At 41.8% G+C, this 13,604-nt stretch overlaps 1 protein-coding gene across 1 annotated transcript in view; it reads right to left on the bottom strand.

The window, feature by feature from the left end:
* Positions 1-3,578: 3,578 nt before the first annotated feature.
* LOC108552853 (uncharacterized) overlaps positions 3,579-13,604 on the bottom strand; it is a 64,091-nt gene continuing 54,065 nt past the window's right edge. The window contains 5 exon segments of the mRNA XM_017907535.1: positions 3,579-4,135; positions 4,311-4,444; positions 8,639-8,896; positions 10,437-10,751; positions 13,293-13,469. Coding sequence (XP_017763024.1) covers positions 3,952-4,135; positions 4,311-4,444; positions 8,639-8,896; positions 10,437-10,751; positions 13,293-13,469 — 1,068 coding nt within the window. The 3' untranslated portion in view covers positions 3,579-3,951.

Here is a 13,604-nt window from a genome sequence, read left to right as displayed (position 1 = left end):
ACAAAGATGCGAATAATAAACAAACATGGACAGAAGTGATGTGTCATAGGCTCGATTATTTCGCCATCTGTTGAGATACATCGAATTATTAGTGATATCCACGAAAGATAACAGAACTTACGAGGAGAGTGCAAGTCCTTCGGATCATCGATTTAGTTGAAACTTTGCTGGTTTGTAGATTTCGTCATGCAGTTCAAGAAAATATATCATTATAGCTGCAACTACTACGTAGTTTTTGAAATATTTATGATTAAAGTTTTATCACATTTTTAACTATTGATTTACTTCCAATAGTTTTCCGAGCTGGAATTATAGGCAACATTCTTATACAATGTTTAATTTAATAATTAATACTTACATGAGCGATAGGTTTTGTATTTCCTGCATCTAATAATTATTTATATTGTCGTGTTCTTTCTGTAATAAATAAGATTGCTATAGAAAACTATTTTTCTTGCATAGTATTCTTATTATTTTGTAATAAATATATACTAGCATAAGAAAGCGTAAAAAATAAATTTTTTTTATTAAGAAATCTTAGTTACAATTGTTTATTTACAATGTTTTCATAGGCGAAAAATGAATACAAAATAAAAAATAGATTTAGAAAAAACTACCAACTATGGACGGGAATTCGAATTCTCGAATGTCGCCGTTAGGCCACAACTCCACTTGAAAACTGTTGGAAATAAATCTGTAGTTAAAAATGTAATAAAACTTTAATCGTAAATATCTCAAAAACTATTGAGTAGTTGCGATTATAATGAACTGCATGACAAAATCTACAAACCTGCAAAGTCCCAACTAAATCGATGACCCGAAGGACTTGCACTCTGCTTGTTAGTCAAAAAGATGATTAAACAGAGAAAATTATAAATTTGGCAAGGATTCATACGATCGCTAAATTATTTCGACAGTAGAAATTAAGAAATATAAGGAATAAAATAATTTATAATATTTGCTGGGTAAAACTGACATAATTCTTATTTTAATTATATTTACAATATTGAAAATTATTAATTTTCTGAATTTTCGCGATGACGTACATGTATATAGTTAATAAAGTAGCCTACTATTTTTAAAAAAAGCTCTGAGTATAAAGATTAAAATAATTGATAATATTTCGTAGTAAAAGTGATGTAATTATCGCTTTAAAAGTAATTATAATGTAAAATCATTAACAATTTGAATTTTTCATGAAGCAGTTGAATAAATCATTACTTTAACGTAAATATATTTCGTATAATGTATGATTTTAACGTGGTTAAATACATGTACAAAGAAAAGCACGTACAAGGGTCTTATTAAATAAGTGATTAGAGTGTCTGATTGCTAGTCTCTGAGGTTTCAGGTTTCGAATCTTTGAAAGAAAACTATATTTTTACTTCGAAAATAATTTCTCAAATTTGTTTATCAGCGATGTAATCCGCCATTTTCTTCAGTACAAAAGAAAACATTCCAAAGCGTTTTATTAATTGCTCAGGCAGTACTTTTATGAAACTTTCTTTCCTCTATCAATGTTTCGTACGATATTGACTTAATATCCCAAAGTCCTTCCTAAATTTTCAACTTCAAACTACTTCAATAATACCATACAAAACGTGGTTTACAAAATATATTTGTCAATGCGTTGTTAAAACGGAAGAAACCTTCCTTAAAAGTATCATAAAAGATAAGTTAGAAAACAAGTTGCAATAAACAAGGATAATTAAGGGGAAATACACCGCTGTTAAGAAAGACATAAAACAAATTCTGAGAAAGTACAACAGCAAAAAATGTGTATTAAAAAGACAAAAGGGACGAAAGTAATAAAAAGCTCTATATAAGAAAACAATTTGAAAAACCCGCCTGAAAAGGTGAATTGAATACATGACACGTGATTTTTTATACAATGTTTAATTTAATAATTAATACTTACATGAGCGATAGGTTTTGTATTTCCTGCATCTAATAATTATTTATATTGTCGTGTTCTTTCTGTAATAAATAAGATTGCTATAGAAAACTATTTTTCTTGCATAGTATTCTTATTATTTTGTAATAAATATATACTAGCATAAGAAAGCGTAAAAAATAAATTTTTTTTATTAAGAAATCTTAGTTACAATTGTTTATTTACAATGTTTTCATAGGCGAAAAATGAATACAAAATAAAAAATAGATTTAGAAAAAACTACCAACTATGGACGGGAATTCGAATTCTCGAATGTCGCCGTTAGGCCACAACTCCACTTGAAAACTGTTGGAAATAAATCTGTAGTTAAAAATGTAATAAAACTTTAATCGTAAATATCTCAAAAACTATTGAGTAGTTGCGATTATAATGAACTGCATGACAAAATCTACAAACCTGCAAAGTCCCAACTAAATCGATGACCCGAAGGACTTGCACTCTGCTTGTTAGTCAAAAAGATGATTAAACAGAGAAAATTATAAATTTGGCAAGGATTCATACGATCGCTAAATTATTTCGACAGTAGAAATTAAGAAATATAAGGAATAAAATAATTTATAATATTTGCTGGGTAAAACTGACATAATTCTTATTTTAATTATATTTACAATATTGAAAATTATTAATTTTCTGAATTTTCGCGATGACGTACATGTATATAGTTAATAAAGTAGCCTACTATTTTTAAAAAAAGCTCTGAGTATAAAGATTAAAATAATTGATAATATTTCGTAGTAAAAGTGATGTAATTATCGCTTTAAAAGTAATTATAATGTAAAATCATTAACAATTTGAATTTTTCATGAAGCAGTTGAATAAATCATTACTTTAACGTAAATATATTTCGTATAATGTATGATTTTAACGTGGTTAAATACATGTACAAAGAAAAGCACGTACAAGGGTCTTATTAAATAAGTGATTAGAGTGTCTGATTGCTAGTCTCTGAGGTTTCAGGTTTCGAATCTTTGAAAGAAAACTATATTTTTACTTCGAAAATAATTTCTCAAATTTGTTTATCAGCGATGTAATCCGCCATTTTCTTCAGTACAAAAGAAAACATTCCAAAGCGTTTTATTAATTGCTCAGGCAGTACTTTTATGAAACTTTCTTTCCTCTATCAATGTTTCGTACGATATTGACTTAATATCCCAAAGTCCTTCCTAAATTTTCAACTTCAAACTACTTCAATAATACCATACAAAACGTGGTTTACAAAATATATTTGTCAATGCGTTGTTAAAACGGAAGAAACCTTCCTTAAAAGTATCATAAAAGATAAGTTAGAAAACAAGTTGCAATAAACAAGGATAATTAAGGGGAAATACACCGCTGTTAAGAAAGACATAAAACAAATTCTGAGAAAGTACAACAGCAAAAAATGTGTATTAAAAAGACAAAAGGGACGAAAGTAATAAAAAGCTCTATATAAGAAAACAATTTGAAAAACCCGCCTGAAAAGGTGAATTGAATACATGACACGTGATTTATAAAGCGCAATGAAATTCTGTATTATACAACACATATAATAAAATAATACCAAGAGAGTTATACAAGTAAAAAATAATAATATTAATAATAATAATAATAATTTTATAATAAATGTAACAAATATTTAAGCGGAATTTATAATAGGGCATTGGCAAATAGGGATCTAGAGGTCTAAAAAATAAAATACTTAAAATGATAGCAAGGAATAGGGAGGACGAGGGACGTTTAAATCCTCGTCGCGAGTCTTGTCGATTAATAACTCGATCAGCGCGCGATCAGTCACGGGAGTCGAGAGGAGGCTGAAACGATTTGCGATCTATCGATCGATTCGCAAGCGATCCGGCAGTCGTCTTTGGAAAATTAGAGTATCCATGGATCTTTTCTCTGCTGCCCGACCAATTCGGATCTGGCTTCGTTCGCTCGTCAACAGTTTTACAGCCGGCTGAGGCTTTTGCTTCCTTCCTTTTCTTCGTCTTCTAATTACAACAGGCGAAATCCGCGAGAAATCAGAGATCGCCGTTCGACACCGCGATCGGCGACGGACTCGTCGGATTGCTCGAGCTGGTCGTCCACTTGTTCTTGTGCGGATCCACGCCGAAACCTTCGTCGTAGTTTCCTCGCGTGATGAACAGCTGTTTGAAGTGCGGGATGCAGTAGAGTTTACCATTATTTAAGGTGAACGTGTCCATCCTGTTTGGGAAAGAAATGATCGTTTATATCCTCGTTTCGCTTACAGTTCACATAATCACTCGGTGCTGAAGAAGAGGAAAAGAGAAAAAGAAGGAAGGAAGACTCGTAACAAGGAAGAGAGAGAGAGAAAGAAATAGACAGAGAGTTTAAGTTTCAGCGAAGATTGCAACGTTACCTTAGCACGCAATTGCACTGCAGACACCGGAAGCACTGTTTGTGAAATATTTTGTTATTTGTCTCCACCTTTTCTAGGGGGTACACTTTCTTTTCGCAGCTCTCGCACACGTCCGTACAGCTCGCTTGAATCTCCTGCGTCGATTTTAGATTGGAAGAAAGCAAAATAAGTGGTGAACAAAAAAGTGCCGGATGAAAGGTGATGGGTTGATGAGGAAAAGAGATGAATGTGTGCAACGTGATCGTTATGTTTTCCGAAAGAGATCTTCGAAGGGGTTCCAAAGGCCAATAATTGCGGTCGATAGATGAAACTGAAATGGGGGGGGGGGGGGGATATATGCATATCGAGCCCATATATGCTCCCTCCCCGGGGGGATGCTTCACGTTCCAGTCCCTGTCACACAATTCACACCGTTCGTATTTTCGTCAGGATGTGCCCTTTTATTTATCGTTTGTAATATGATCGTAATAAATTGTTACACGTGAAAGGTAAAAGGTAAAGAACAAGAATATTATACGTTCGCTAAAAATTATACAATCCAAGACGCAACGAAAGTCTACGTGAAATCATCGCATAAGTAGGCCGTGAAATCAAGCGATCGATCGATTAGCTAATTGCTCGCAGACATAAATATCTCTCTCGCCGATTAACAACAAACAATCGCGTGTTTCGTACCGTTTAAAATCGCCTCTCGGCGAGCGTTCAACTTATTGCACAATTAAAATTCGCCGAGAATCCAGAAGCTCCTGCTGATCGATTTTACGAACGAAGTAAAGGAGATACCGAGTCGTGTACAGAATATATATATACCTTTTCGATCTTGTCTTCTCTATATATAATACTTAAGTTTTTTGATTAAAAAAATTACTAATGCCTCTAAAACCTTGCACCTCCCTAAACCCTTGTCCAACTGACTCGGAAAACAAGAGGTCTCGAAAGAACCCTGAAATTGTACCTCGATTCGGTTTCACTGTCAACTCACGTTTCCCTATTTCTCTCTCTATCTCGCACGCATACGCACACTCTCTCTCTCTCTCTCTCTCTCTCTCTCTCTTTCTCTCTCTCTCGCGATTTCATTTTCTCTCTCTCTTTCTCTCTCGTTGCAATTCCTATGGCGTTCGTACATATTAAAGGAAGAATCAGAAATTCAATAATCCCTATTCCGACACCATTCCTCGCGAGTCTATTATCGATTCAAAAGCACAATTTCAACCAGAATCCCATTGGGTTTCGAACCTCGACGAATTAAGCTCGCCGTATGCCAACGTCCAACGTTTCCAACGCGATCGAAATCAATTTCAGGGGCTGTTCCCTTTCTCCTCCTGACTGGGGTGTGCGCACGTCTAAATAGATCAATGGGGGGTTCGATACACGTCGGTCTTCTATGATAAACATATATATATATATATATTTATATGTATACGTATATGAATGGGTACTGTGCGTCCGCGTTGGCAATGGTGAAGGAATTAATACCTGCCCTCCCTTCTTTTCTTTCTTTCTTTCATTCTCTTTATCGTGTAATGCCAGTGCGGAGGACCCTAACTCTAACGGCTAAGCTCCCTCGTATCGTCCATCCACCGAACATTATAAAAATTATATAAAAAGCCTATTCGATAGCGTTCGTTTGGGACTCGAGGTCGTGGTCGGTTTACACCCTACACAAGGAACGAAGGTTTTCTCGTACGTTCAATTCACTGGCTGGATTATACGACAAGGAGCTCGATTAGCGACATTTTGGATTGCCAGGCCCCGTCGCTTGGTCTGGAAGATCTTCCTGAAGCCCCGTCACCGATTTTGGAACTTGATATCTGGAACTTCACAGTGTCGCGAACCATTGTGTTCGATTATCAGGCAGCTGATTGTACTAAACTTTTGTCGTATAAATTCGTATAAATGTATATATAAGGTAGGATTTATCTTCGTAAAAATGATATTGCGATTTTCGGGACGAATCGGTGAGGAGATCCGTCGAGTTCCAGACAACGAGGGGTGGTCGATCGGTGATCGTTCAACGAGCATTTCCTCTCCTGCTCCCTTTCGCTCTCTAAATGTCTCTACCGGTAGGAAGCGACGGCAGTCTTCCACGTGACGCGTTGTAAAAAGGCTCGAAACTCTGTAAAGCGTTCGAAAAGTTCGTAGACCTTGTCTACGTCTAGTTTAGACCTTGGAGTTCACGATCGTACCATGTGATTCTAATTTCTTCCTTCGCAGGTGTTCGCGCTGACTTCGAGACTTCCGTTTGCAAATTGGGTTTCTCGTTTCGTCGAAGATTTACACATGCGTCGCACTGATACAGTACACGCGCGCCGGGACGCCAGACGTGTCTCCCAAAATGCCACGGAAGGTGATCTCTCTGCGAATCTCCAAGATCCACTGTCCTAAGATCCTCAACCGTGTTACCATATCGCCTCTGATCTTCGCTTGGCACTCGCAAAAAAGGAGAATGTCGGCTAAAAGACGAGGGTCCGAGCGACGCGGGCAGACAGAGAAGAGGAGATACATGAGTAGCGCTCAAACGAATTTGGCAGCCTTTCTCGGTCGTGAAAGCAACACCATGGTAATACGAATTATCTATAACAACGATGTAATCTAACGATGCGATTGGAACACGTGGTTTGGCACGCGGGACGAAATAAATGTCTCGGTGCTCCTCGGGCTACCTGCGTCGCAAAGAACATCGTCAGCCGCACGTTCTTCGTCGCACAAACTTTCGTATATCCGTCGAAAAGTATTACAAATGTTCTCGTGTAAAAGGTTGACTCGAAAAATCGCACTTGGCAGCAAAGTGACGAGTGACAACGACAACACGTTCAAGCGGCGGGGAAATGATTCAGCGAGAGCGTTCGAACGATCGTTAAATATCTTCTACCTCGTGGACACGTCGAGCACACGATCGTCGGGCTGCGAGAGTGCAGAGGTAACCGCGGAACGCTTAAACTATCACGAGTTTCAATTCCATCGATTGATCCGCTTAATTTGCACGCCGGGCCTACCGTGGTTTTCGGCTGCACATGGTGCTCGACGTATCCGATATCTCCCGTTCGTTGCCCCTCGCGATAATACGGTACGATATAATACAATCTACGCTAGATTCACTAACAGAACGCTTGTTAGAAAAAGACTTCTAAAAAACGTAAAAACCGCACAATGACCCGGACAACGAAGCTGTCGACAGTCGTTCCTCCGAAGCGCAACATTCCAACGAATTCGTGATCCTCATTGTGTGTGTATGCGTGTGACTGTGTGTGTGTGTGTGTATGCTTGTTCGTGTATCTTCTAATTCTATTCGCTCCTCTTCGTCAGTCCCTCCGGTCCTTCTTCCTGGGCCGTACCGATCCTCCACTTCCGGTGCCATTTTACTGTTCGCGTTTAACAGAGAATAGTATCACTAGATCGTAGTCGATAGCGAACGGAAAAGCTGGCCAACACTTTGCAGGCGGCAATCTCAAGACCAAAATACGAGACAATCGGCACACGTCACAGGAATCACGCTAACTAGTCATGCTGTGCGCAACTTAGAGTATCGTTACCATTCTCGGCAAGAGAAATTATGCTTTTCGGCTTGTCGAGGTCCAGTCTCTGTTACCTCTTTAAGATGCTTTGCCAGTGACACGCGCGTTAGTTCATACAGCTACTGATAAACGAAAACTTAAATTCGTGTGTGTTATATCTCGTGCACGCTGACAGAATCCTCGAGCAGGTGGTCGCGACGATATTTTTCCACGATATTCTTCCTCCACGTAGAAATCATCGAGGATTCCCGCAACGTGCAGTCGTATACGTTACAACGACACATACAAAGTTACTTCGTCGTAGACAGAAAACAAAATGAAAATATCGTACAACTAAATATAAATAGCGTTACGTCCCTGTGGTCGCAGGGCAAGTAGATCGTGCTTTAATAGAGAACGCACACAGTTTACGCATACATTTGTAAGAGAGAGAAGAAAAAAAAAAAAAGGGAAAAATAAAATAATACGTGTATACCAAGGGTCTGTACAAATTGGGCAGCAGAGGGGATTAAACAACGATTATCAAGACACACCATGCGAGAAACGAGCCACGCTTCACACCCAAGGATAAAAAAAGGAGTAAAAAAGAAAAAAAAATACGACGAAGAACACGCAGAAGAGGTAAAAATAAAAATTAGTTTCTATGATATGCAGTGCGATCGGAAACCAAATCGATATTCTCGATACACCAAAGAGAGAAATCGTGAGAAAAAAAGAGAAATCCGAAGCTCTCATTCGGTCACGATGAATGAGCCGCTCCGGAGGAGGATGAATGGAGATGAACGAAGAGAGCTCCTACGAAAGAGTACTCACCACGAATCGATTGACTTTGACCTTCGGTGTGCGCGGCGATTCGGTCGTTTGCGAGCCGAGGGACTCGAAACGGGCTCTCAGACTGCTCGCAGATTCTATGCTCAGCTGTTCGCCGGTGCTTTGAGCGATTTCCATCTCCGCGATATGCTGATTGCTCGGTGGCGTCTTGCCGTCCGTCTCTTCCCAGTGTTCGAATTTCGCGCACAAGGTTTTTGCGCGGGCCGCCTTCTGCGCTTGCTTCAGGAACTCGTCCTCGACCTGAAACACGCCTCACTTCAATATTCATGGCTTCTTCGTCGACTCGACGATCACTTCTTTCTTCTACGCATCCTACTAACGCTAGTCCTACGACGAGAGCGATAATCTAGCACAAATATCGTATATGCAAAACAATTAGTACAGGCAGCTCTCTACAGGAACAGGTACAACAGGTACAAATAACAATGATTGGTTCCGCTACGCGAAATAAAGAAAATTAAGCACGTGCTGGGAGCATCATTCGCTTTTAACCCTTTGCACTCCTCGGTCGAGTTACAATCCACGTTTCCTGATTCTTTATTTACTGAACAAGAAAACAGAAACGACTACTCGAGTTATTTAAATTCAAAGTATAAATTACGACAATATTCGAGTACTATATTTAACCCTTTGTGCTTGAGAATCTTTTGGCTAGAGAAGAGTAGAAAATCAAAGATTCTCTACTAAAAAACTGACGATACTTTTTTGAGCAGTAAATAAAGAATTGTATAATAATAGAATTGTAAAATTATTCGATTTCGATACTTTGCACAGTGTTACATTACATTAAATTTGATATATTAATTAACAACGATCTTGCAAATTTTATGAAATGCTTAGGTTAGGTTAGGTAGGTGATTCTTACAGGTTAGGTGAAGCTCACCTCTCGAGTGCAAAGGGTTAATATAATCAGTAGACAAAGTCTTTTAATCCTTTGCACGCGACGATTTTTGGTCAAAAGAAGAGTAGTAGTTCAAAGATTTTCTGCTATAGGGCTGACGATATTTTGTTTGAGTACTAAGTAAGAAATCGTATAATAATTAACACGTAGAATTATTTGATTTTCTGATACCTTTCGCATCGTTACATTATCTGAAATTTGACTTATTGATCAATATCGATCTTCGACATTCTAACAAATGGTGACTAAGGGTCGCCTCTCGAGTGCAAGAGGTTAAAATAAGTAGCAGTGCAAGAACTGTCCCGTGAAGTAAATTTCAAAGAAAATACTTCAAATAATAGTACAGAGTTATTGGCAAGAAAATTGACAAATAATTCCGAGCGCAAGGGGTTAAATATTTTATGCACGCACATGGTAATGACGTTATCAGATATTCGTATGCATACACGTGCAAGAGAAAGAAAGGAAAGTATGGAATACTCTAGTTACGTTACTGTCCTGGCAAAAGTGTAGGTTAATTTTGCCAAAAGCAGTCGTGCAATAATCGCAGGGACAGAGAGTCAGCCGCTAATCTAGCCATCTCGACTAGTTCGATAGTCTCAGTGTTGAAATTCGTTAGGCCACGGTTCTCATGGTAGAGGAACGAGCCTATCGCGTAATTTCGCATTGTTCCGGGGCCCCGGTGCAGCGACAGGTGACGTTCATCTGCATATCCTCGCCGCGATGAAACGGCCCACGGGTAATCTTCCCAAGCGAGCCTCATGCATATTCATAACCCAGGAATCTCGAGGTCTCGACACCTTGGCTCGATGTTAATAAACGCTGGCATTTTTCGCGGCGAGGAACAATGAGACGTATCGAGCATACACATACACGGACCTTATCGGAAGCTCGTACGTAATTGGGGTCCCTTTCCTCGGCGCTGTCTTCGCCTTCGGACTCCTCGCCGTCCTCCTCCTCGTCTTCCTCGGAGTCCGAGGCCGTTGCTTTCGCGAACTTGTCCTCTGGCGGTGGTGTGAAGCATTTCAATGGTTTCGGTCCGTTTGGTAGCTCCTTCTTGCAGGCGTTCTCTTCCATTTGCCGGAAGATCGACAGCATCTTCCTCGCGGTGTCCGTGTGCACCACTTCGTTGACCCTGTCGTCGGCCCTCACTACGTCTGGATCACGGTAGATCTCGCGTTCCGGGGAGTCCATCTGTCGAAAGCAATATCCGATGAATAGAGAACGTCAAGGACGGATTTCAAGGATTTCAAGGATTTCAAACTTTGATCCACGATTTAACGGAGAAAAGCGATCGGGTCGTGCACTAGTCGTGGACGCGAGCACGACAGCTCGATCGTTACTGGATATTCGAGTGGGCACGGTCAAAGCGTGAACACATGACACAGGCCACAGGCAGGAAATCAAGGGAATAAAGGTATTCGTTTCCACGAATCGCGGCGGCTCTGAGTCAGCTCGAGTGTGGTTTTATGCGCGTACGTCTCGGCTGGATTTCTACCTGAGACCTGAGCAGCAGGTAAGCCGAAGACGCGATGACAATGCAGAATCGCCTGGCCCCCGTCCGGCCCTAAGACGCGCACGATTTGCGGAGGAACGTGTTCCACGAGATATTACCTGGCGGGACACGTCGCGGGGAAAATACCAGCGGGCACGATGACGTCTTGGAAGAAAAAGGAACCCGCACCCACGCGTATTCTCTCTGCGTGGCAGGCCGTGCGCGAGACGAAACGAACCGGAGTAGGTTTCACTTGGGAATGATCGCGGATTTATATGTTCGGAGAAAGCTAATTAGCCCGAGTCGTCCGCGCGGATCTTCCTTAATCGTTGCTTTTTATTTCCGACCAGACAGTCGCTCTAGACTTGATTTATTCCGTCTGCCGTTTATTGCCACACGTGAGATAACAAGGACGACGGGGACGATGAAAGAACAACATTTTTATCGGTCGATAATGGAACACGCGATAACACGTCGTAATTAAGGTGACACCTCGCTTCCAACCGTCGCGTTCCTCTTTACACGCGTTTTCCACTGTTCCTCGGACAAAGAGCGAAGAAAAACGGCGAACTCGAAAAATGGAGGAACAGAAGAAGAGAAAAAAAGAAAGAAAAGAAAGTTTTTCCGCGAACCGATCGATACCTCGCGTCGAAAGGAAAGCGTATGCATACGCATCTGCACGTCAAGTACATATCGACAGTGCTGTACCGTTACTCGGGAAGAAGTGGATCCGAGAAAGCGGGCAATTTTCTACACCGATTATACATTTTTCGATACTCGTGCCATCGGTCACAGGAAACACCGGTAATTTGGCTACCGCCGTCGATCATAGACCCCGAGCACTCGACTCTCCGCGCCAACTCCTACACTACCGTCTGGAAAGCTCGACGACCGACGCGGTTCTCAAAAATCGAAGAACTTTCTCGACCTCTCTGTCCAGTCACTGTTTCCTTGCCACTGACGACGAACACGATGCACGATGTACCTGGTAGACGGGCGAAACGATGAGAAAAGGAGCGTCTGGTCGGCTGGGACGAATATTTCAGCCACGTATGTGTCTGGCTGCTCGGTCTTTTCCATCCGCGTCGTCCTTGGGCCCCCGAGAGACGAGCCACGACACGACCGGGAAAAAATGTCGGTCCGGTGGAAAAAGCGGGTTGAACAGACTGGAATCGCGAGACGAGAGACGAAGGTTCGCGATGGAAGCCGACGTATTGGAGCGTTTTATCGCGCGACGCGATTATCCTACTCACTCTGTTATCTTGGTTGGCCTTGGCTGGCAGGACGAGCAGCGGCAAAAATTCAGCAGCAACGGCACACGCGAACGGCGGCACGGTCGAGGGAAAAATGGGAAATCGAGCGAGGAAGCCGAAGAGAACGGCGGAGAGAGCGAGAGAGGGAAGAGAGGAGAGCGCAGAGCCGTCACGAGGGAGCCTTTTGTTTCGTTGGCCCCGGCAAACTCCGAACTGGCAGCGTGTCGGCGGTTGCTATGCCGTTCACACGAAGAGGACGCACGGCTCTTACTGTGTTCCCCCTTCGTGAGTTACTGGGAGGGCCACACGGTGGTGTGCTCGCCTCTGCACCGGCCTGTTCTCTCTCTTCACGAATGGAAGGATGTAGGAATACTAACGGTAAAAGTATGGCTGCTGACCACTCGAGGGGGTTCAAGGACAGCCGTGGAATCAAGTGGCACTGTACGCTGTTCGCGGCTCCGATCCACGGAGCTTTCACGAGCTTCGCCGTCCCTTTTATTAGGGAACCACGGTAAACTCGGAGGCGATTATTCGTTCGACGAAAGATCGATAGGCTCGAGAAAGCGGAATTTCTTTCGAAACCGCGCAGGCGGAGCCGAATATTTCAGATAAGGCTTATCGCCGGTTTTTTGTATCAACAAGTGGGAAATGAATCACCGTGAGACTCGAGGCTGATGATTTACGAGGAAATTGAACATTTGGAGATATCGCGAGCGCAGTGGTGGATCATCCATGCAACGGAGAATTCTGCGTATGTATTCAGATGCCGAGGAGTCATGCGACAGATGTGCATCGAGCAAACGCTGTTAGCGGAGAAGCGGAGGTTAGCGTTGGAACGAGAAAAAAGGTACACACGCAGACACACGCAGGCGCACGCACACTGCACGGCCGAGTTATGGTTGTTAGATCGTCGTTGGATCGTTATTAGAGTATTAAAGTACACTCGTCGATCGACGACACTCTCTGCACTCGAGAAATCGCTCGAACCTTCAATTGGCCATCGCGCGGAGGGGTAATTCGGAACTGCTTCCGTTGCTTTTCCGGTTCCTTGTAGGACTCGAAAAATTTGAATTTGTTCGAAATGTCCGAGGTCTCGACCTGAACCTCCTCGGTGGTGTCCGAGCTGCGCACCACGTCGTCTGAGACTTGCCGTCCCATGAATGCCTTCGTTTTGTACAGGTTTCAAACGATTAAACCGATCGGCTGCGAGCCATCCGTACCCCCCCACGAGCAAAGAGCATCGAAATTCGCGTCTCGGAATCCCGTTCCGGGCTGATAAGCATAGAATCGGGTAAAAAA

Source organism: Eufriesea mexicana, unplaced genomic scaffold (genome assembly GCF_001483705.2).
Source record: "Eufriesea mexicana isolate 0111107269 unplaced genomic scaffold, ASM148370v2 scaffold8199, whole genome shotgun sequence".
Classification (NCBI taxonomy): domain Eukaryota; kingdom Metazoa; phylum Arthropoda; class Insecta; order Hymenoptera; family Apidae; genus Eufriesea; species Eufriesea mexicana.
The sequence above is the reverse complement of the archived record's forward strand: the minus strand, read 5'-3'. Positions and strand labels throughout refer to the sequence as shown.